Source organism: Artemia sp. Qi Xiang Cuo, chromosome 4 (genome assembly GCF_049724085.1).
Source record: "Artemia sp. Qi Xiang Cuo chromosome 4, ASM4972408v1, whole genome shotgun sequence".
Lineage (NCBI taxonomy): Eukaryota > Metazoa > Arthropoda > Branchiopoda > Anostraca > Artemiidae > Artemia > Artemia sp. Qi Xiang Cuo.
This window is the reverse complement of record NC_142797.1, coordinates 83340012-83366034: the sequence shown is the minus strand read 5'-3', so window position 1 is coordinate 83366034 and position 26023 is coordinate 83340012. Positions and strand designations below refer to the sequence as shown.

General features: G+C 38.0%; 1 protein-coding gene across 1 annotated transcript in view; it reads right to left on the bottom strand.

The window, feature by feature from the left end:
- Positions 1-26023, bottom strand: part of LOC148953533 (uncharacterized) — a 49943-nt gene that overhangs the window by 7815 nt on the left and 16105 nt on the right. Inside the window, exon 3 of the mRNA XM_089087726.1 lies at positions 15490-15727. Coding sequence (XP_088943852.1) covers positions 15490-15727 — 238 coding nt within the window. The remainder of the gene's footprint in view (positions 1-15489; positions 15728-26023) is intronic.

Here is a 26023-nt window from a genome sequence, read left to right as displayed (position 1 = left end):
CTAGTGCCCTTTTTAATAGTCGAAAGTGATTGGAAGGCAACTAACAGCCCTTCCACGCCTACCATTTCCCGAAACACATCCAATAAAATTTTGAGATAGCTAATTTGTCCCACGATGTTCAAGGTTCAGGAAATTATACCTCTGAGAAGGACATTCCCCCCATAGTCTTCAGGGCAAGGGTTATAAGTTATGCCCTGGGGACGTATAAGGTTTTTATTGAAATCTTTGTCGTAGAAACTTGAAAAAGGGCTCATTCGATTTGAAATTCAAAGGTCTAGTACCCTTTTTTAAAAATCGAAAGGGATATTAAGGGCAACTAACCCCCCTCTCAAGCCCACCTTTTCCCCAACCACATCCAATCAAAATTTTTAGATAGCCATTTTATTCAACGTAGTTGAAAGTTTTGGGAATTAGGTCTTTACGGATGACAACCCCTCCCCCCACAGCCCTCAGGGCAAGGGTTGTAAGTTATACCCTGGGGGAATATAACGTTTTTATTGAAAGCGGTGTTGTAGAAACTTCAAAAGGGCTCATTCAATTGGAATTTGAAAGGGCTGGTGCCTTTTTTAATAGTTGAAAGTGATTGGATAGCGACGAACGCCCCTCTCGCGCGCACCATTTTCCCAAACACATCCAATCAAAATTTTGAGATATCCATTTTGTTCAACGTAATTGAAAGTTCTTGAAATTAGGTCCTTTAGAATGATAACCCCCTCAGAGCCCTCAGTGCAAGGGTTGTAGGTTATACCCTGAGGGAATATAAAGTTTTTATTGAAAGCGTTGTCGTAGAAACTTCAAAAGAGCTCAATCAATAGGAAATTGAAAGGGCTAGTACCTTTTTAATAGCTGAAAGTGATTGGATAGCGACTAACGCCCCTCTCACGCCCACCATTTTCCAAAACACATCCAATCAAAATTTTGCGATATCCATTTTGTTCAGCGTAGTTGAACGTTCTGGAAATTTGATCTTTTAGGATGATCACCCCCTCAAGGCCCTCAGTGCAAGGGTTGTAAATTATGCCCTGGGGGCATATAAGGTTTATATAGAAAGTTGTTGTATAAATCATAGGCAGCACGATCGCGCTGCCTAAGTAAAGAACAGGGACACTTGAGAACGAGACAAGAAACGGGGACTAAGTAAAGAGGAGGATACCCCCCCCCCATAACTCTCAGGTAAAGGGTTTTAAGTTATGCCCTGGGGGCATATAATAACGACGTTGGCACAATGTATTATTTATTAATTTTTTCTTTAGAGCAGGGCACTTCGTATCGAAGAAGTTGTCGTAGAAACATCGAAAAGGGCTCATTCAATTAGAAATTGGAGTGACTTGTGCCCTTTTTAATCGTCGAAAGTGATTGGAAGGCGACTAACATCCCTTCCACGCTCAGCATTTCCCCAAACACATCAAATAAAGATTTTGAGATAGGCTAACCATTTTGTTCCACGCAGTTCAAAGTTCAGGAAATTATACCTTTGAGCAGGACACTCCCACCACAGTCTTCAGGGCAAGGGTTATGAGCTGTTCCCTGGGGGCATCAAAGGTTTTTTATTGAAATCTTTGTCGTAGAAACTTGAAAAAGGGCTCATTCAATCGGAAACTCAAAGGGCTAGTGCCCCTTTCAATAGTCAAAAGTAATTTGAGGGCAACTAACCCCTCTCTCACGCCCATCATTTCCCCAAACACATCCAATCAAATTTTAGATAGCCACTTTATTCAACGTAGTTGAAAGTTTTGGAAATTAGGTCTTTAAGGATGACAACCCCTCCCCCCCGCACAGCCCTCAGGGCAAGGGTTGTAATTTATGCCCCGGGGGCATATAAGGTTTTTATTGAAAGCGTAGAAACTTCAAAAGGGCTCATTCAATTGAAAATTGAAAGGGCTAGTGTTTTTTTTAATAGTTGAAAGGGATTGGAGAGCGACTAACGCCCCTCTCACGCCCACCATTTCCCCAAATACATCCAATTAAAATTTTGATACAGCCATTTTGTTTAACATAGTTGAAAGTTCTGGAAACTCGGTCTTAGAGGATGACAACCACCCTAACAGACCTTAGGGTAAGGGTTGTAATTTATGTCTTGGAGGCATATAAGGTGTTTATAGAAAGCGTTGTCGTTTCAAAAAGGGCTCATTCGATTGGAAATCGAAAGGCCTAGTGCCCTTTTTAAGGTCGAAAGTGATTGGAAACCTTGACATTTTAATAGTAAAGATCGATGTGGGTACAATGTATTATTTTTTGTTGTTGTTGTTGTTTAGACCAGGGCACTTCGTATCGGAGGGGTTGTCGTGGGAACTTCGAAAAGGGCTCATTTGATTGAAAATAGAAAGGGTTGATGCCCTTTTCAATAGCCAAAAGTGATTGGAGGGCAACTAATCCCCCTTCCACTCCCACCTTCCCACGTCCACCCTCCCACGCTCACCCTGCCATTGCCCATAATGTTTAAAAACTAAATGTTGCCTTAAGATTAAATCAAAATGCACTGTGATAATGCTAATTGCCAATAAGGCATCTCAGCAGTGTCCCTTGAACGACTGAGGGTATTGGTTCAAACTTTTGGGGCTACTTCTGCTCTTAAAATTTAACCAAATCAAAATAGCGTAAGTGTATCCAGGCTATCAAAGAAAGTAAACAGATTTTTTTTGCGAATGGTATCAATTTTTCCACTTTAGGTCAACTAGAGGAGGTATGAAACTAAATTAAACAGTACTATTTGTGTCCAGATTTTTAAAATGGTGTATGCTGTTAAAAATTGCTGAAAATTTTTCTCCAGCATACAAATAGCAGGCCAAACTATAAAGTGTTAAGAAACGGAACGATTTAAAGTATTATTTTCTTTTTCCCTGAAAAGACTATGTCAATATAAAACGAACAGAAATTAATTAAAAAAAAAACTTTTTCCACAAAATAAGTTTTTCAAATAAAAGTAAAGAACTCCATTAAACAAAAAATGAGCAAAAATAAAAAATACAAATGAATGTGCATTGTCAGTTTAATATACATATACTGATATTTAGTAATCAAAATGTTAATATTATTTGATTTATTAATGTTATAAAAGTAAAAAAAATTTATATTTTTTCAGTAAAGTGCAAATTTTGTTCTGGTCTTGGGAAGGCACAGGGGTTTTGAGCCCAACTTATGTTAATTTCTGCTCGTTTTGAGTTTGACTCGGTTAAATATTGTAATTTCTGTTCGTTTTGGGTTTCATTTATTTATCGATGCTGATTTGTGGTAGTTTCACGCTTGGTAGATTATTTTATTTTATTTTTGCTCATTCTTGGTTTAATGGAGTTCTTTACTTTTCTTTGAAAAACTTATTTTGTGGAAAAAGTTTTTTTATTTAATTATTACTAAAGATGGTGGATGCAGTGAAGATGGTAAAAGCAGAATAGCCAAGGTCCAGGCTTTTTTTTTCAGAGTTAAAAACAGTCTGGAAGAATAGGAAGATAAGAGATTGCGAACCAAGATTAGAATATTGGAAGCTACTGTGATGACATTGGTCAAGAACTTATTGTCGGCGTTTCCGTTGCTTGGTGTTTTTTTACAGGGACAGATAGCAAAACTGTCACCCAGCCCTCCTCCTTCATCCTGGCTTGGGACAGGCTGTCACGTCAATGAAGCCGATGACAGGCGGAACATTGCCGGCTCTTAAATGTTGGTGCTTAGGAAGACGGGGAATAATTTGTAAGATGCTTCTCAGAGGAATTGTCTATGAATTTGTTTGGCTACCTGGTTGACTGACTGTATTTGAAGCAGTCAGCTCTACAAAAAAAAAAAATGTAGTTGTATCCTGCCTCCTAGAACTATAATAAAAAATGGTTGAGATGGCTATGTTTTAGGGATAAAGGATGACATATTGCAAAAGATCTTCCTGTTCATCCATCTAGAAAAAAACAGAAAGCATGTCATCTCTGAATGGTTTTAGAAACGGCAAGAAACGATTTAAAGGGAAATGGAAAGTCTTGAGAGGGTTTAAAGAGAGAAGGATATGAAAATATTGGGATGAAGGAGGATTATGCTCAGCTGTGTTGACCTCAGGCAGCCTCCTGCTGCAGTGAATTGTTTGTAGTAGAAGTAATACTTAAAATACTCTTTGAGGGTAATATTTGATATATATATATATATATATATATATATATATATATATATATATATATATATATATATATATATATATATATATATATATATATATATATATATATATATATATATAATATATATATATATACTTTTCCCAAGTTCAGGATGGAATATTCAAAGGGTTGGGGAAAATTCAAAGGAATGGTAGCCTCGCAGCCACCAATTGACAATGTTTCCCTTAAAATTGTTAGACCTCTGATCATACCAGAATGAACTTACGCTTTCTGAAAACAAATATCTTGTAATACGAGATCAGAGTTCTTGGATTTTCTTATAAATATTTTGTTGTTATAAGATATGAGATCTTAGGTGACTGATTAACAAGAATTGGGGGTTTTATATTTTATAATAGATATTGAACTAAAGTGTTATGATGATGCTTCTTACAGTTTAAATGTATAAACAATAGGAAAAATTAGACATAGAAACAAGTGTACACAAAAAGGCCCATATTATATAGAAACAAACTCTAATAATCTACGTATAACTGGGAGGGACCTAGTCAGGGAATAATAAGACGGGGAATAATTTGTAAGATGCTTCTCAGAGGAATTGTCTATGAATTTGTTTGGCTACCTGGTTGACTGACTGTATTTGAAGCAGTCAGCTCTACAAAAAAAAAAAATGTAGTTGTATCCTGCCTCCTAGAACTATAATAAAAAATGGTTGAGATGGCTATGTTTTAGGGATAAAGGATGACATATTGCAAAAGATCTTCCTGTTCATCCATCTAGAAAAAAACAGAAAGCATGTCATCTCTGAATGGTTTTAGAAACGGCAAGAAACGATTTAAAGGGAAATGGAAAGTCTTGAGAGGGTTTAAAGAGAGAAGGATATGAAAATATTGGGATGAAGGAGGATTATGCTCAGCTGTGTTGACCTCAGGCAGCCTCCTGCTGCAGTGAATTGTTTGTAGTAGAAGTAATACTTAAAATACTCTTTGAGGGTAATATTTGATATATATATATATATATATATATATATATATATATATATATATATATATATATATATATATATATATATATATATATATATATATATATATACTTTTCCCAAGTTCAGGATGGAATATTCAAAGGGTTGGGGAAAATTCAAAGGAATGGTAGCCTCGCAGCCACCAATTGACAATGTTTCCCTTAAAATTGTTAGACCTCTGATCATACCAGAATGAACTTACGCTTTCTGAAAACAAATATCTTGTAATACGAGATCAGAGTTCTTGGATTTTCTTATAAATATTTTGTTGTTATAAGATATGAGATCTTAGGTGACTGATTAACAAGAATTGGGGGTTTTATATTTTATAATAGATATTGAACTAAAGTGTTATGATGATGCTTCTTACAGTTTAAATGTATAAACAATAGGAAAAATTAGACATAGAAACAAGTGTACACAAAAAGGCCCATATTATATAGAAACAAACTCTAATAATCTACGTATAACTGGGAAGGAGACCTAGTCAAAGGCTGAGAGGGTGGGGGTTAAACGGGATTGAAACTAGCTATTTACGTAAAAGTGATTTAAAACAGCACAGGGATTCCGTGGCCACTTAAAAACTGCAAGATGTCTCCCAAGAATGGCTGCTGAGAGTTCGGTATCATCTCTCTCTTCCATTGCTTTTGGCTCATCAGCAGCGTCCTATCAAGTGCTTCCACTATCCCCAAATTTTCGGAGATTTCTCGGAAAATCTCGTGAAAACGGAGCGGTAAAAATGCATCGGCCTAGAAGTGTCAAAACTTTAAATCCGGCCCTGACTATCTGACAATAAATAAGAGATAACCTCAGTTGTCACAAATTTTACGCAGCTTCTAGAGTGACTTGAACCGTGTCGTAGAGCGTTTTGGGCGAGAATTGTCTCTTCAAATCATCCCTAATGACTAACTTGATATATTCGTACGATTTCATATTTTACTAATCGTCGATAACTACATCTTGTTCACACTTGCGCTACCATTTTGGCTCCTTCTGACGCCAAACTCAGTTCTTTTGTTGTTTTTCTTATTTTTTTTCAAAGAAATGGTGTGAAACTTTCTTTATTATTTTTAGCTCAATTTTATGTTTAATTTTATCGCATTGTAACTTTTTTCTGTTTCATGATTAGCTTGAGTATTCTTTGTTTTGCTTCTGCTTTCCAATTTCGTGTTTTTTCTTTTCGTCTCAGAAATTTCTCCCATTTCCTCCTCTCTAGTTTACTCTCTTGCCTCTCTTAAACTAAAACGGAAAAGGCGCCTGCGACTTTAAAAGACAATTGGTGTAAAAAATGGTATGAAATGTTCTGCTCCTTACTTAAAAAAAAGAAAAAAAAATCGAAGTACATAAATCCGCAAAAACAATGAAAAATTGCTCTTATACGTCAGAAGGGCTTATTAAAAAAAAAAAAAAAAAAAAAAAAAAACTAACAAAACAGCACATAGGCCGAAGGCTTCGACCGATTCCGTTGATTTTGAATTAAAATAAAATATTTTGCAGTAGGTGTCAAGAAATCTGAAATCTGGGATAAGGCCTTTTTAGGACTGTATAAAATCGATGTCACTTCATTTGTTGATAGATAAGTCAATCTATAATCCATCCATAGGGCATTCCTAGGGCAGAACTAAGGTAGATAGTCATAGAATGAATTGATGAAACATTGGATTGATTGTGCTACCAGTGGCGTAGAATTCTGGTACCCAGAATTCTTGTTTTCTGCAGACCGATAATAGCCATATTAAAATTGATCTCTTTGGTCACACTGATATCAGTAGATGAAATAGCAAAAGCTAGAGTGTCGAGCTTCGACTCACAGTAGATTTGTGAAAACTTTTAATAAGCTTGAATTTGGAAAAAAACAATTTCATAGGAAATGCAATAGCGCTGCCTAAGTAAAGAGCGAAATGGGCACAATCTGACCAAGGCTCTTCGTATAGAAGGAGTTTGTCGTAGAAACTTTGAAAAAATCTTATTTGATTAGAAATTAAAAATTCGAATGTGCTTTTTAAGAAAAAAGTGATTAGAGGGTAACCATCCCCCCCCCAACGCCCGTCATTTTTCCAAGCACATCCAATAAAAAATTTGACATAGCCGTTTTGTTCAGCATAGTTGAACAGTCCAGTAGCTATGTCCTTGGGGAAGTCAACCCCCTCTCCAAAGTTCTCAGGGTAAGGGCTGCAAGTTATGTAATTTGTCCATTGTTTACATATTGCGCCTGTTATTAAAAAAGGCGGGCATATTTGACCATTAGTTTCATAGGCAGCACGCTAGCGCTGCCTAAGTAAAGAACGAAGTGGGCACAATGTTTTGTTTTTTGTTGTTTTTTTTCCTCCATACCCGGGCACTTCGTATCGAAGCAGTTGTCGTAGAAACTTTGAAAAGGGTTCACTCATTTGGAAATTGGAGTGGCTAGTGCCCTTTTTAATACTCGAAAGTGATTGGATGTTCACTAGCCCCCCCCCCACGCCCCTCCCTCCCCTAAATACGTCCAATCAAAATTTTGAGATAGCCATTTTGTTCAGTGTAGTTGATTTCCAGATAGAAAATATGTTTTTGAGGAGGACACTCCCCCAAAACCCACGGGGCAAGGGTTTTAAGTTATGCCCTGAGGGCATATAAGGTTTTTATAGAAGGTGTTGTCGTAAAAACTTCAAAAAAGGCTCATTCGATTGGAAATTCAAAGGGCTAGTGCTCTTTTTAATAGTCGAAAGTGATTGGAGGGCAACTAGCCCCCCCACCCCCATCATTCCCCCAAATACATACAATCAAAATTTTGAGATAGCCATTTTGTTCAGTGTAGTTGATTTCCACATAGAAAATATCTTTTTGTGGAGGATACTCCCCCAAAACCCTCGGGGCAAGAGTTTTAAATTCTGACCTGGTGGCATATAAGGTTTTTACAGAAGGTGTTGTCGGAGAAGCTTCCAAAAAGGCTCATTCGATTGGACATTCGAAGGGCTAGTGCCCTTTTTATTAGTCCAAAGGGATTGAAGGGAAACTAGCCCCCCCCCACGCCCATCATTCCCCCAAACACATCCAATCAAAATTTTGAGATAGCCATTTTATTCAGCGTAGTTGATTTCCAGATAGAAAATATCTTTTTGAGGAGGACACTCCCCCATAACCCTTGGGGCAAGGATTTTAAGTTATGCCCTAGGGGCATATAAGGTTTTTATAGAAGGCGTTGTCGTATAAACTTCAAAAAAGGCTCATTCGATTGGAAATTCAAAGGGCTAGTGTCCTTTTTAATAGTTGAAATTGATTGGAGGGCAACTAGCCCCCCCCCCCCGCGCCCATCATTCCCACAAACACATCCGATCAAAATTTTGAGATAGCCATTTTGTCCAGCGTAGACGATTTCCAGATAGAAAATATGTTTTTGAGGAGGAAACTTCCTTACAACCCTCGGGGCAAGGGTTTTAAGTTATGCCCTGGGGGTATATAAGGTTTTTATAGAAGGCGTTGTCATAGAAACTTTAAGAAGGCTCATTCGATTGGAAATTCAAAGGGCTAGTACCCTTTCCTAATAGTCGAAAGTGATTGGAGGGCAACTATTCCCCCCCCACGCCCATCATTCCCCCAAACACATCCAATCAAAATTTTGAGATAGCCATTTTGTTCAGCGTAGTTGATTTCTGGATAGTAAATTTGTTTTTGAGGAAAACAGTCCCCCACCTTCCCAAGGCCAGAACAAAATTTGCACTTTACTGAAAAAATACAAATGACTGTGCATTGTCAGTTTAATATAAATATACTGATATTTAGTAATCAAAATTTTAATATTATTTGATTTATTAAAGTTATAAAAGTAAAAACATTTATATTGTTTCAGTAAAGTGAAAATTCTGTTCTGGCCTTGGGAAGGCATAGGGGTTTTGCACCCAACTTATGTTAATTTCTGCTCGTTTTAAGTTTGAATCGGTTAATTATTGTAATTTCTGTTCGTTTTGGGTTTCATTTATTTATCAATGCTGATTTGTGATAGTTTCACGCTTGGTAGATTATTTTATTTTAATTTTGATCATTTTTTTGTTTAATGGAGTTCTTTACTTTTCTTTGAAAAACTTATTTTGTGGAAATTGTTTTTTAATTAATCCAAAAAGATGAAGGGCATTCAGGTAAGCCTTTCAGAGAATGTTGCGGGTAGTGTTGGACTAAATCAAAACGCGTTATATACATTTGGGTTGTCAAAAGGATGTAACTCAAGAATGACTAAGTATATTAATTTGTTACTTTCAGGAAAAAAAATAGAAAAATGATCAATTGACCAAAAAGGCAATATTTGCACCCTAATACTTCTACTACAACTACTGTTACTACCACTACTACCCCTAAACTACTACTTCTGTAGCGAGCACTACCAAGGCTGAGGATATTGAAATGAACCTATATGGTGAAAGTTGACTTAAATCAAAACATACTATGTGCATAGAGATTGTCATAAGGGCGTATCAATAATATTTTTGGAACGTCTTACCGTGTCAAGACGAAACCCGGGGAAACATAAGGGGAAAGTTCAAATGACCAAAAGACAACATGTACATGCTACTGCTGCTACTACTAATACAACACTACTACTGTTCCTACTACTATCACTACTATTATGATACTAGTCCTATTAAGGCTAAGCGCATGAAGGTGAAAATTTGAAAGAATATTGAGGGGGAATTTGAACTGAATCAAAGCACGCTATTGCATGCAGATCGTCAAAAGGACGTATCTCAAGAATATATTTTGGTATTAAGTTGGAGCTTTCAGAGAATGCTTTAAGGGGAAGGTCAATTGACCAAAGGGCAATATGTGCATGCCAGGGCCGTATCCAGGATTTTTGTTCGGGGGGGGGGGTACCCGATTTTTTCCCGTGGACTTTGTCTAACATCCTAGTTAGCTCGAGACCGTTAGCCCGCCCCTTGCGAACGAGGACGCGTCCACTAGGCATACTTTCGTATCTATAAGGGGCATTTTTTTTTATCTTTTTTTTAGTAACGCAAAAACAAGACAAGTATTTACATACAGTTAAATACTACAAGCTATTTTTTTTGCGCAAAAAGAAGCCAAATAGTAGGCTAGAAGTAGTCTATATATTTTTTAGGTTTTTTTTAGCTAAAAGTAAGGGCGAATATCTATAAAACGAAATCCAGGCGACGATTTTTCTTCCCTGCGAAAATGTCGATGACCTTGTCAGGGCAGATGTCAACGTCCCTATGGACTGCAAGGAGGGCTAACCCACTCAATCGTTCTTCTCCTGTTGAATTTCTCAGCCAGGTTTTGAGCCTTCTGAGCGTTGAGAAACTTCTTTCCGGAGTAGCAGTGCTAACAGGTAACGTCGTAACAGGTAAAGAGCCAGAAGAAGAAAAATATTCGGAAAAAAGGTAGCGTCGCATGCCTGAAGCGAAGACACAGCCCTCAGCCGCAGTAGTGCTCGGAAGTCGCCATCACTGTGAGAAGGCTCTGGATCCGAGACCGAAATGGGGCCGGAATCGCTGGTACCACGAAGGGCAAGTTGTTGCCGCCCACAAAATATCACTGTCTCAACAATTGGTCGCAACTTCTGGCGATTTTCTTGAACCTGCGCTTTCCTCGCCGCGTCTAGTTGGTGCACGATATTGTCCTGCCTTTTCTCCGAGACAGAAATGAAGTTTTCAGCCGATACGATGCAGTTTCTAAGAAACTGTGCTTGTTGTTGACCTGTGAAGCACTCTATCACATCCTTCCAGTTCCTGAAGGGTTGGTGACTAGATTCCCCAAGCGCTGGTGGCAGCCATTGCCAGCTGTTTCTGATGAGAACGGAACGCAAAATCTGCAAAAAGCAGTGTCCTCAGGCGGAGAGTAGGACAACCAACTGAAATGAGTGAGCCAAATTAACTGAAACTTCAGCTTCCGTTTTTCGGATACTGGAAAAATAAGGAGACATCTGGAGTCCAAGGGCTCTTCAGCAAACGCAGTTTAGAATTTGCATCGAGACTGGATGATTTGTTGACAAAACGAACGATGTCAGTTGCAAACGACGACAAAGACTGAGTTCGTGCAGGTGCATGTTGCATCGTGGTTGGTTCTAGTGTGTGTGATTCAGAAGCTTCAACGATGGCTCCAGTGTCCTTCAGATCCACAGGTGTAGATGAATGCTCCGCAGACGTCCCGCTAATGCCACTGTCAGAAACATCCCTGGTCCGCTTGGGCGCGAAAAACGACGTAATGTCACACTTCCTCTTCATGTTGAAAATCGCTCTTCTCTTAGCCAAGTCCGAAATTGAACTGAACTGAAACCGGGTAACCCCCCACCCCCCTGGATACGGCCTTGGTGCATGCTTTTACTAATACTACTACCGCTGCTACTACTACTACCAGTACTAATACTACTTTTACTGCTCGGACTACTACTTCTATTGAAACTAGTTGTAAGTCTATGAGTACTAAGATGAAAAGGGCGTATAAAGGGGCTCAAAAGGGTGTATCAGTGATCGGCATATCATGAGGGGGATGTTCAACTGACCAAAAGGCAGCATGTACATACCACTACTGCTATAAAAACTGCCAATAGTACTAGTTACTACTACTAATAATACATCACTACTTCTGCTACTACTTTTCCTACTACTATTATTACTACTATGATTAAGGCTAAGCTAACGAGGGTGAAAATTTGAGAGAATATTGAGGGGGAATTTGAACTAAATCAAAACATACTATGTGTCAGCAGCTTGTCAAAAGGGCCTATTTCAAGTATGGATTTGGGTATTAAGTTTTAAATTTCATAGAATTCTGAAAGAGGAAGATCAGTTTCCAAAAGGCAATATGCCCACGCTACTACTACTACTACTACTCCAACTACTACTTCTGCTGCACCTACTTCTAAGGCCAAGAGTATTAAGTTGAAAATTTCAAGAAGTTTCTAGGGGGAGGTTTGACTAAGTTGAAACCATGTATATAGAAATTATCAAAGGGTATATCGGCAATGCAATAGCAACGGCTAATTGTATTAATTTGAACTTCCAGGGCTTTTTTTTAGGGATGTTCAACTGACCAAAATACAATATTATAATACTACTGCTGCAACTAGTACTAGTGCTATTGCTTCTACTACAACTAGTCCTACAACTAGCACCACTAGTACTACTACTACTTCTAATGTGACTACTATTAGAACTATGCCTAAGGATATGTAGGTGAAATTTTAGAGGAATATTGAAGGGGGAAAATGAACTGAATATCAACACGCCGTCTGTGTGCAGGTTGTCAAAAGGGCATGACAGCAACACCTTAGAAACGGTTTAATCGGTGAAGTTAAAACCTACAGGACATGTTGCTGGGGATGTTGAGCTGACCAAAAGACAAATTTCCATCCTAATATTACTGCTTCTACTTCTACTATTTCTTACTACTACTTCTACTACTGCTACTACTACTAGTACCGCTAGTGATATTACCTACTGTTGCTAAGGCTACTATAATTAATTCTACTGCTACTACACAGTCAGCCCTCCCCCCTCCAAGGCCCTCAGGGCAAGGACTGTAAGTTAAGCAATTCGTCCATTGTTTAGATATTGTACATGTTATTGAGAAAGGTGGGCATGTTTGACCTTTGATTTCGAAACAGACGATGGGCATTCAGGTGAGCCTTTCAGAGAATGCTGAGGGGAGTGTTGAACTAAATCAAAACACTTTATGTCCATACGGGTTGTCAAAGGGGAGGGGAGTATATTAATTTGAAACTTTCAGGAAATGATAAGGAGATGACCAATTGACCAAAAAGGCAATACTTACACGCTAGTACTACTGCTACTACTACAACTGCTACTACAACTGCTACCATTAAAGCTATTGCTTAAAATTACTAAACTACAACTAAAACATTTTGTTCATTTAAAATTATAAAGCTCTCACAAGCAAAAATATATGTCTTTCTCGAAAGTTCAGATGAACGTCTTTGGTCTCGAAATGTTTCTTGATATCAGCAAAGTGATTAATCAGTTATTGAAGGATGTGTGTTAAAAAGAAAGAGCCAATTTAAGCTACTACAGATGTGATCCATATTAAAGTAGATAGGCGAGGGTAATTAGAACTATTTTTAAAACAATGGTTTGTGAAAATAATAAACTGAGAAAAAACAGACTTTTAAGATAAATTTTTTGCAACCCCTACAAGAATGGTAACGGGGGTAGTCCCCCTTACTATACTACTATCTGCTATCATTATAAAAATACCTGGCATTCAACTCCATTCCTTAAATGTGCTAAACAGAAAAAAATTACAAAGGTTAAAACCATATAGTTAAAAGCCACAACAAAATGCCAATACAAGTGTCTTCATAAAATCGATTACTTAGTTTTCGAAGGCTATCCAGATTACACAGAAATCCCAAACGCGGGGAAATTATAAGGAAAATTGTTGGGAACTGTCTGGAAAATCGTAAAAATCTTAATAGTTCAATTAATGCTTCTTTGTCATCGTTGGTCATTAGTCCTTAATAGGGGGTTTCTTATGAATATAACTACTACTGCTAACAACTCAATTTAGCACCAAACCACCCTAGGCCAACACAGACGAACAAGCTGTTCCCCCACGTCCTTCTATTCAGATCTTCATCCTTTTCTCTCTCCCATCAGGGGAGGATCCAAAAAAAATTTTAGGTGGGGGGGGGGTAAAATAGGTTGATCCGATAAACTTGCGTTAGGAGCAAGTTTAATTAACGCAAACTTGCGGTAATTAAGTAAATTACACTACTTTAGACGACGTTAGGGGGGAACCGCCCCCCTCGACCTCCCCCTTGATCTACCACTGTCTCCCATTAAGATAAGATTTTTTTCATTGTCAATACACATACAATAATGCACTGTGCTAGTGCCCCCAAAGGCTCCTTGGCCTGTAATTAGGGTAAGTTCAAGTATCCTTTAAATCCTTTTTTATTTCCTCTTCCTGCCTTACTTGTCGGTCACCTTCTTTTTGTTTGACCCCAGATTGATGGCTAAGAAGTACAATCTTAGGTAATATGTCATCCTTCGTCCATAAAACGTGTCCCACCCATCTCAACCTGTCTTCTACTATAACCCCATGAAGTGGGATCGAACTATAACGGAAGGTATGTTACTCTGCTTTGGTCAAATCAAGTAGATTTTCAGAATAGCCACAAGCTACACGCCTCTCCTAAAAACTTAGCAATGAATGGCACTAGCTAGTGATTTGGGGTTGTGGGCTTACATCCTTTGAAAAAGACAGAAAGTAAGATTGATTATACTAATCAACAAGCTTTGTAAAAAAAAAGAAAAGTAACAGTATAATATATTTTTTATTACTGTTTTTTAATTGAGATATATTTTATACTTGCGCAAAAATTTAGTGTTATGTACCCTTTTTGCAACTTGCTCCCTCCCGTATCCTCCAAAGTCATCCGATAAAATTTTGGAAATAGGTATTTTTTTTTTCGAAACGGTTGAAAGGTTCATAAATTTTATGCTTTGGTTATTTATACGGCCAGTCAAACGGATACTAGGACTTTTATTTAGGTAATACTAATGGAAAATATTTAAAAATCTTCCTCTACCTTTCGACATGACCAAGTTTTAGAACTATGCTCGATAACTGTCATCAGCCTACCGTTGCCTCCCATATTTTAATCTTTTAGTTGAAACTTATTAACTTATGCCCGTGCCACATCATAGTCACATCTATCGATAAAGAAAGCCAAATCTGATGAATGACATGGCAATTTCCTTGATTTTAGCGTCACACTTGTATTTAAAAAGCAAAAACTTAAAATTGCAAGAAATTTCCAGTTCTAAGTTTCCATCTTTTCTAGTTTCAAAAAGTGTGCCTTAAATGTTGACTCTGATTGGTCAGTCAAGAAACGAAAAATTAATCAAGGAAAACGAGTTTTAATTTTATTAAAGCAGTGAATAAATAACAACAAAATAAACACCTAATTAAAAAACACTTCCAATATTTCGGCCCCACGTCCGGAAGCCTTTCTCAACGGAAAAAAGAGAAAAAAAAATGTTCTTTAAGAAACAATATACACCGAAATACAACAAAAATAACACAGGAATAGAGAGAAAAAATAAAAGAAAACAAAAGAAATATAAAATATTCGGAGTGTTTTTTAATCAAGTGTTTATTTTGTTGTTATTTATTCACTGCTATAATAAAATTAAAACCCGTTTTTCTTGCTTAATTTTTCGTAGCCTAAATGAAAAAGCAGTGTGATCTAAAAAATTATTTGTACGTCAAGAAATGTATGCTTGAAAGTTGAACAATGGTCAACTCGAGAAATTACGAACGGCGAACATAATTGACGCTATAGTCGTGCGTAATTTTGATTTTATCGGCAAGTGTGACTATAATGTGTCACGGGCATTAAACAAATTTCTATCCTACCTTTCTGGGTAGTATTCACGATAGGTATCAAGCCAGAGCTTCAAAAATCTTGCATTTTTATGGGCGACAAGAACTTGTGTTCCAAGAAACTGATTTTCATCCCAGGCCAATGCCATTTCAAAACGCCGATAATAATTCAGGTTTTGAACAACATAGACATCATTGTCAAACCATATTCCACCGAACTTCATCAACATATGAATTCGTTCGATGTCAGATCCATGAGGAAGGCGCCACCCTATGAAATTACATGTGTTCTTGGAAAACGCTTTGATAAATAATAAAAAAACTGACACAGTCAAATTCTCTTCTAAATATTAACAGCGGCATAGCTAGGGGGGACGGCGGTCCCCGTATGCAGCCTCTGAGGGTGTGCCAAACTGAATTTTTTTTTTCACTTAAATTATGGCATTAATGGTGGGGGATTATCTTGTCCCAGGAGCTGAAAACACTAGTTACGCCTCTTAATATCCGGTAGCTTGCTAAAAGATTTTGTTATTGTATAAAAGACTACTACCACAACAACAGCAAAAAAAATAGTAGATTCGGTACACTATTTTGGTACACTGTGAATTGTTTTTGTGTTTGTTTTACACATTTTTTATCCTCTATAATGCAAAATAAGTTTATAAATCATTGGATACAGATTGTGAGACACAAGCTAAGTTATTTATGAAACACGTAGGGCAGTTACCTGACGATTTTAAGTCATATTTACCATTAGTGGTATTAAGGACTCTTAAATACCAACTCTGGTGAAAATCAAACTCTGTTTGTGAGCTTTGGCCTTATCATATTTTGACGTTGGTCTTTATCATGATTTGAATATGAACACCCACATTTCAATATTTACCCTTTAGAAAAACAAGCTAAAAAAAAAATCGAATTCAAAATGGGGCATGAATTGAAAGCCTTTGTGAAAAATAAAGGCTTGATACTGTGGTGTATTATGACGTTTGCGCTGGAATTCAAGTCCTATGTTTGTAACCAAAACTTCGATATTCTCAAATGCCAATCATGGTTGTAGCAGTAGCTGCAACCTAGAAAAGAACAAACCACGGCCCATAGTAACAAAAAATTTAACACACTATTTGAAAAAAAAGTAGCAATGCAGAAAAAAAATGCCATTAGTAGCTGATTCAGGGATGGTAACTATTATCTCTATTAGTCTTAATACAAAAGATCATTCCAAAAAGAAATGTATGAAAATTTTGGAAAAATCGCCTGCAACCTCTAAAAAAAGGCGTTGGATTGAAACAGTTTTAACAAAAATCAATCACTAAGTGCGAAATAAATACTGATTACCTCTGGATCTAGAAAAATTGTTTGATCACTTTGGTGCATTGCCTTTATAATCACTGCCTGATAGCAAGTTGAAAAAGTGGAATATGTCTGTATTTATGAGGGACCACTGTGAACCGTGGGTCCAGTTTTGCGCTCTCCAATTATGTTTCCTCACAGCAGAAATATATGTAACGAACAGTAGCGAAAAATCCTATGCTCTACATTAAAGATTTTTGAAACATATTAACCTAAGCCACTCTTCATGACTCCGCCCTCGCGCACGCACAATGACAAATGTCTAGCGCATTGCGACGAGCTGATGGGACCTATTACCATTGTTTCCATTTTAGGGATACCCCCTATAATGGGGATTTTTGAGGTCTTTAAGGGGCAAACTTTTTCATTTTTGGGATTTGGGGATTTATACGGATTTCAGGAATTTCTAAAGTTTTCGCCCTAGAAAATCCTCTTTTGACTTAAAAAAGGAAAATGGAACGGAAGTAGATTTTGGTCCCATTTTTCCAGAAAGCTGATAGTTAAATGGACCTAGAAGTCAAGAGAACATGGGTCCAAAATTGTTTCAATACTACTAATTGAAGAAAACCTCGTAAAGGTGCAGATTTGAGACCCCTGCAGTCAAAGGTGGAGAGGTACTGCTCAATTAAACCTGGACTAGCAGTAAGAAAATAATTGTGTACATCCTCCGTCTACCCGACAGCTCTATACACCTTTAGAGCCCATTAGTCTGAGTGATATATCATTGCAGCGCGCTAGCGCTGCCTAAGTAAAGAACGATATGCGCACAAAGTGTTGTTTTTTTGTTTTTGGTTTTTTCTCCATACCCGGGCACTTCGCATCGAAGGAGTCGTCGTAGAAACTTCTAAAAGGGCTCATTCAATTGGAAATTGGAGTGGCTAGTGCCCTTTTTAATAGTCGAAAGTGATTGGAGGGCAACTAGCCCCCTCGTGCCCATCATTCCCCCAAACACATCCAATCAAAATTTTGAGATAGCCATTTTGTTCAGCGTAGTTGATTTCCAGATAGAAAATATGTTTTTGAGGATGACACTTCCCCAAAATCTTCAGGACAAGGGTTTTAAGTTATGCCCAAGGGGCATATAAGGTTTTTATAGAAGGCGTTGTCGTAGAAACTTCAAACAGACTCATTCGATTGGGAATTCAAAGGGCTAGTACCCTTTTTAATAGTCGAAAGTGATTGGAGGGGAACTAGCTCCCCCCCTCCTCCCCTCATTCCTCCAAATACATGCAATCAAAAGTTTGAGATAGCCATATTGTTCAGTGTAGTTGATTTCCAAATAAAAAATATGTTTTGAGGAGGAGACTCCCCCACCACCCTCAGGGCAAGGGTTTTAAGTTATGGCCTGGGGGCATATAAGGTTTTTATTGAAGGAGTTGTCGTAGAAACTTCAAAACAGGCTCATTCAATTGGAAATTCAAAGGGCTAGTACCCTTTTTAATAGTCGAAAGTGATTGAAGGGCAACTAGCCCCCCCTCCTACGCCCATCAGTTCCCCACACACAGCCAATCAAAATATTGAGATAGCAATTTTGTTCAGCGTAGTTGATTTTCAGAGAGAAAATATGTTTTTGAGGAGGACCCTTCCCCGCAATCCTCACGGCAATGGTTTTAAATTATGCCCTTGAGGCATATAAGGTTTTTATAGAAGGCGTTGTCGTAGAAACTTCAAAACAGGCTCATTCGATTGGAAATTCAAAGGGCTAGTATCCTTTTTAATACTCGAACGTGATTGGAGGGCAACTATCCCCCCACGCCCATCATTCCCCCAATTACATCCAATCAAAATTCTGAGACAGCCATTTTGTTCAGCGTACTTGATTTCCAGATGGAAAAAATGTTTTGAGGGGGACACTCCCCCGCAACCAACAGGGCAAGGGTTTTAAGTTATGCCGTGGAGGTATATTGGGTTTTTATATAGGACCTTGCCGTAGAAGCTTCAAAAAAGGATCATTCTATTGGAAATTCAAAGGGCTAGTGCCCTTTTTAAGACTCGAAAGTGATTGGAGGGCAACTAGCCCCCCTACGCCCTTCATCACCCAAACACATCCAATCAAAATTTTGAGATAGCCATTTTGTTCAGCGTACTTGATTTCCAGATAGAAAATATGTTTTTGAGGAGGACACTCCCCCACAACCATCAGGGCAAGGGTTTTAAGTTATGCCCTGGGGGCATATAAGGTTTTTTTAGAAGAGGTTGTCATAGAAACTTCAAAACAGGCTCATTCGATTGGAAATTCAAAGGGCTACATTTTGTTCAGCGTAGTTGATTTCCAGATAGAAAATATTTTTTTGAGGAGGACACTCCCCCACATCCCTCAGGGCAAGGGTTTTAAGTTATACCCTGGGGGCATATAAGGTATTTATAGAAGGTGTTGTCATAGAAACTTCAAAACAGGCTCATTCGATTAGAAATTCAAAGGGCTAGTACCCTTTTTAATAGTCGAAAGTTATTGGAGGGCAACTAGCCCCCCCACGCCCATCATTCCCACAAACACATCGAATCACAATTTTGAGATGACCATTTTGTTCAGCGTAGATGATTTCCAGATAGAAAATATGTTTTTGAGGAGGACACTCCCTCACAACCCTCAGGGCAAGGGTTTTAAGTTATGGCCTGGGAGTATATAAGGTTTTTATAGAAGGCGTTGTCGTAGAAACTTCAAAACAGGCTCATTCGATTGGAAATTAAAGGGCTAGTACCCTTTTTAATACTCTAAAGTGATTGGAGGGCAACTATCCCCCCACGCCCATCATTCCCCCAATTACATCCAATCAAAATTTTGAGACAGCCATTTTGTTCAGCGTACTTGATTTCCAGATGGAAAATATGTTTTTGAGGGAGACACTCCCCCACAACCATCAGGGCAAGGGTTTTAAGTTATGCCCTGGGGGCATATAAGGTTTTTATAGAAGACGTTGTCGTAGAAACTTCAAAACAGGCTCATTCGATTGGAAATTCAAAGGGCTAGTACCCTTTTTAATAGTCAAAAGTCATTGGAGGGTAACTAGCCCCCCTTCCACGCCCTTCATCCCCCAAACACATCCAATAAAAATTTTGAGATGGCCATTTTGTTCAGCGTAGTTGTTTTCCAGATAGAAAATATGTTTTTGAGGAGGACACTCCCTCACAACCCTCAAGGCAAGGTTTTAAGTTATGGCCTGGGGTATATATGGTTTTTATAGAAGGCGTTGTCGTAGAAACTTCAAAACAGGCTCATTCGATTGGAAATTCAAAGGGCTAGTACCCTTTTTAATAGTCGAAAGTGATTGGAGGGCAACTATCCCCCCACGCCCATCATTCCCCCAAATACATCCAATCAAAATTTTTAGATAGCCATTTTGTTCAGCGTATTTGATTTCCAGATAGGAAATATGTTTTTGAGGAAGACAATGCCCCACAACCCTCTGGGCAAGGGTTCTAAGTTCTGGCCTGGGGGCATATTAGGTTCTTATAGAAGGCATTGTTATAAAAACTTTAAAACAGGTTCATTCGATTGGAAATTCAAAGGGCTAGTGATCTTTTTAATAGTTAAAAGTGATTGGAGGGTAACTAGCCCCCCCCCCACGCCCTTCATCCCCCAAACACATCCAATCAAAATTTTGAGATTGCCATTTTGTTAAGCGTACTTGATTTCCAAATAGAAAATAGTTTTTTGAGGAGGACACTCCCCCACAACCCTCACGGCAAGGGTTTTAAGATATGCCCTGGGGGCATATAAGGTTTTATAGAAGAAGTTGTCGTAGAAACTTCAAAACAGGCTCATTCGATTGGAAATTCAAAGAGCTAGTACCCTTTTTAATAGTCGAAAGTGATTGGAGGGCAACTCTCCCCCCCCCCCACGCCCTTCATCCCCCAAACACATCCAATCAAAATTTTGAGATAGCCATTTTGTTAAGCGTACTTGCTTTTCAGATAGAAAATAGGTTTTTGAGGAGGACACTCCCCCACAACCCTCAGGGCAAGGCTTTTAAGATATGCCCTGGGGGCATATAAGGTTTTAATAGAAGAAGTTGTCGTAGAAACTTCAAAACAGGCTCATTCGATTGGAAATTCAAAGAGCTAGTACCCTTTTTAATAGTCGAAAGTCATTGGAGGGTAACTAGCCCCCCCCCACGCCCGTCATCCCCCAAACACATCCAATCAAAATTTTGAGATAGCCATTTTGTTCAGCGTACTTGATTTCTAGATTGAAAAAATGTTTTGAGGGGGACACTCCCCCACAACCATCACGGCAAGGGTTTTAAGATATGCCCTGGAGGCATATAGGGATTTTATAGAAGAAGTTGTCGTAGAAACTTCAAAACAGGCTCTTTCAATTTGAAATTCAAAGGGCTACATTTTTTTCAGCGTAGTTGATTTCCAGATAGAAAATATTTTTTTGAGGAGGACACTCCCCCACATCCCTCAGGGCAAGGGTTTTAAGTTATGCCCTGGGGGCATATAAGGTATTTATAGAAGGCGTTGTCGTAGAAACTTCAGTAAAAGCTCATTCGACTGGAAATTCAAAGGGTTAGTTCCCTTTTTAATAGTCGAAAGTGGTTGGAGGGCAACTAGACCCCCCCACCCATAATTCCCCCAAACACATCCAATACAAATTTTGAGATAGGCATTTTGTTCAGCTTAGTTGATTTCCAGATAAAAAATATAGTTTTGAGGAGGACATTCCCCCAAAACCCTCAGTGCAAGGATTATGTTACGCCCTGGGGGTATATGAGGTTATAATTGAAAACTTTGTCGTAGAAACTTGAAAAGGGGCTCATTAGATTTGAAATTCAAAGGACTAGTACCCTTTTTAATCGTCGAAAGTGATTTGAGGGCAACTAACCCCCCTCTCACGCCCATCTTTCCCCCTAACATATCCAATCAAAATATTTAAATGACCATTTTATTCAACGTAGTTGAAAGTTTTGGAAATTATGTCTTTAAGGATGACAGCCCCTCCCCCACAGCCCTCAGGGCAAGGGTTGTAAGTTATGCCCTGGGGGCATGTAAAGCTTATTGAAATCGTTGTCGTAGTAACTTCAAAAGGGCTCATTCAATTGGAAGTTGAAAGGGCTATTGCCTTTTTTAATAGTTGAAAGTGATTGAATAGCGACTAACGCCTCTCTCACGCCCACCATTTTTCCAAACACATCGAATTAAAATTTTAAGATATCCATTTTGTTCAACGTAGTTGAAAGTTCTGGAAATTTTTTAGGTAGACAAAAAGTAGTCGATAACTAGTCGATCATTTCAATTAACCCGACCAACTACCATTATCTGCAAGAACAAATATTTTGGCCAAGAACCAAACTTACGAGAGTAATCTAGCAGCCTAGTAATCTATCAACCAATACGATTCTTTAGTTGCGTATATCTTTGCTAAATGGTAGATAAATTAAAAAACACCGTCTAATTTCTTGCTAAAATATTTTTCCCATAAAAAATTTCCAGGATGTCATTTGTTCTATATGTATTAATTATTTTTAGTTAACGCTAAAGTCGATACATTTTAAATAATGTGGGGGTGGCAACTACGTTATTGCAATTTATTGCTATAATTTTAGTTTTATTTTGTATAATTACGTAAGTTTACTTTGAACTGCTTAGATTCTGATACATTACAAAACTAATAACAAAAAGACACTTAATTACATGCAAAAGGCGGTTATATTCAAGTACTGAAAAACTCGAAACAGAGTTTTACCGTTAATAATTTTTGTGAAATTTACCATTATGGAAGTGAGTGCAGTCAAAATTAAAGTTCCCACGTAGAATCAAATTTGTTCAACTGTGGAGGGAAAAATTGGCACAAATAAAAGGCTAAATGTTTTTTTTTTTTTCAATATTTCTAAAATGAATCTTTGAAATTCCCAACTGACCCTAGAAAAAAATTAGTTCCAAAATAACAGATTGAAAAAAACTTTTAATCAATCTATATAGTACAAACAGAAATTACAAAAGAAATTACAAAAGAAATTACAAAAGAAACGAACAGAAATTAAAAAAACAACCGAGCCAAACTCAAAACGAGAATAAATTAACATAAGTTGGGCGCAAAACCCCTATGCCTTCCCAAGGCCAGAACAAAATTTGGACTTTACTCAAAAAATACAAATGAATGTGCATTGTCAGTTTAATATACATATACTGACATTTAGTAATCAAAATGTTAAAATTATTTGATTTATTAAAGTTATAAAAGTAAAAAAATTTATATTTTTTTCAGTAAAGTGGAAATTATGTTCTGGCCTTGGGAAGGCATAGGGGTTTTGAGCCCAACTTATGTTAATTTCTTCTCGTTTTGAGTTTGACTCGGTTATTTATTGTTATTTCTGTTCGTTTTTGGTTTCATTTATTTATCGATGCTGATTTGTGGTAGTTTCACGCTTCGTAGATTATTTGATTTTATTGTTGCTCATTTTTGTTTAATGGAGTTCTTTACTTTTCTTTGAAAAAATTATTTTGTGGATGAAGTTTTTTTAAATTAATTTCTGTTCGTTTTATTTTGACATAGTCTTTTCAGGGAAAAAGAAAATAACACTTTAAATCTTTTCGTTTTTTAAGACTTTATAGTTTGGCCTGCTATTTGTATGCTGGAGAAATTTTTTTAGCAATTTTTAACAACATACACCCTTTTAAAAATCTGGACACAAATCATATTGTTTAATTTAGCTTCACACCTCCTTTAGTTGACCTGAAATGGAAAACTTGATACCGCTCGCAAAAAAATCTGTTTACTTTCTTTGATAGCTTGGGTACACTTACACTATTTTGATTTGGTTGAATTTTAAGACCAGAAGTAGCCTCGAAAGTTTGAACATAATACCCTCAGTCGTTCTTGGGATACTGCTGAGATGCCTTATTGGGAATTAGAATTATCACAATACATTTTGTTTTAATCTTATGGCAAAATTTTGTTTTTAAACATATTGGGCAAAGGGGAGGGTGGGGGTGGGAAGATGGGAGTGGAAGGGCGATTAGTTGCCCTCCAATCACTTTCGACTATTAAAAAGGGCATCAGTCCTTTCTATTTTCAATCGAATGAGCTGCTTTTGAAGTACGACGACTCCTTCGATACGAATTGCCCTGGTCTAAACAACAATAACAACAAATAATATCACTAATCACTTTCGACTATTAAAAAGGGTACTAGCCCTTTGAATTTCAAATAGAATGAGCTTTTTTTCAAGTTTCTATGACAAAGGTTTCAATAAAAACCTCATATGCCCCCAGGGCATAACTTATAACCCTTTCCCTGAGGGTTTTGGGGGAGTGATCTCCTCAAAAACATATTTTCTATCTAGAAATCAACTACGCTGAACAAAATGGTTATCTCAACATTTTTATTGGATGTGTTTGGGGAATTGATGGGCGTGGGGGAGGGGGGGCTAGTTGCCCTCCAATCTCTTTTGACTATTGAAAAGGGCACTAGTCCTTTGAATTTCCAATTGAATGAGCTTTTCTTGAAGTTTCTACGACAACACCTTCTATAAAAACCTTATATGCCCCCAGGGCATAACTCAAAACCCTTGCCCTGAGGGCTGTTGGGGAGTATCCTTTTCAAAAACATATTTTCTATCTGGAAATCAACTACGCTGAACAAAATGGCCATCTCAAAATTTTGATTGGATGTGTTTGAGGGAATGGTGGGCTTGGTGGGGGGGGGGGCTAGTTACCCTCCAATAACTTTCAACTATTAGAAAGGGTACTAACCCTTCGAATTTCCAATCGAACAAGCCTGTTTTGAAGTTTCTATGACAATGCCTTCTATGAAAACCTTATATGCCCCCAGGGTATATCTTAAAACCCTTGCCCTGAGGGTTATGGGGGAGTTTCCTCCTCAAAAATATATTTTCAATCTGGAAAAGAACTACGCTGAACAAAATGGCTATCCCAAAATTTTGATTGGATGTGTTTGGGGAAATGATTGGCGTGGGTGGGGGCTAGTTGCCCTCTAATCACTTTTGACTATTAAAAAGGTCACTAGCCCTTTGAATTTCAAATCGAATGAGCTTTTTTTGAAGTTTCTATGACAACGGTTTCTATAAAAACCTTATATGCCCGCAGGGCATAACTTAAAACCCTTGCCCTGAGGGTTGTGGGGGAATGTCAACCTGAAAACATATTTTCTATTGGGAAATCAACTACGCTGAACAAAATAGTTATCTCAAAATTTTGATTGGATGTGTTTAGGGGAATTATGGACGTGGGGGGCTAGTTGCCTCTAATCACTTTCGACTATTAAAAAGGGTACTAGCCCTTCGAATTTCCAATCGAATGAGCCTGTTTTAAGTTTCCACGACAATGCCTTCTATAAAAACCTTATATGCCCCCAGGGCATAACTTAAAACCCTTGCCCTGAGGGCTGTGAGGGAGTGTCCTCCTCGAAAACATATTTTCTATTTGGAAATCAACTACGCTGAACAAAATGGCTATCTCAAAACTTTGTTTGGATGTGCTTGGGGGAATGATGGGTTTGGGGGGGCTAGTTGCCCTCCAATCTTTTTCGACTATTAAAAAGGTTCCTAGAACTCTCGATTTCCAATCGAATGAGAAACTTTTGAAGTCTCTACGACGACCCCTTCCATATGAAGTGCCCTGCTCTAAAGTAAAGAAATAATATATGGTAAATTGTAACAACATTGTTCTTATATGCCCTCAGGGCATAACTTAAAACCCTTTCCTCGAGGGTTGTGGGGGAGTGTCCTCCTCATAAAGATATTTTCTCAATTGAAATCAACTACGCTGAACAAAATGGCTATCTCAAAATTTTGATTGGATGTGTTTGGGGGAATGATGGGCGTGGGGGGGGGGGGGCTAGTTGCCCTCCAATCACTTTCGACTAATAAAAAGGGCACTAGCCACCCCAATTTCCAATCGAATGAGCACTTTTTGAAGTTTCTACGACAACTCCTACGATACGAAGTGCCTGTCGAAGAAAAAAAAACATTGTGGCCACATCGTTCTTTACTTAGGCAGCGCTAGCGTGCTGCCTATAACTAGGCAACAATTTTTTTTTGGGGGGGGGAGTCTACAGCCCAGTCCGTTTTAAATAAGAAATTGAAGTGCAATTGAAACTGTCTGCGTGCAGTTTGAAGACCCTTGGAGATGATTCGACAGTGTTTGCTGGCAAAGACCAAACAGGGCAGCGTCAGCGCAGATGAGAACCTCATAGAACAGAAATGAGAACCGCGATGAGAACCTCAAAATAGCACAAAAATATGCTGAA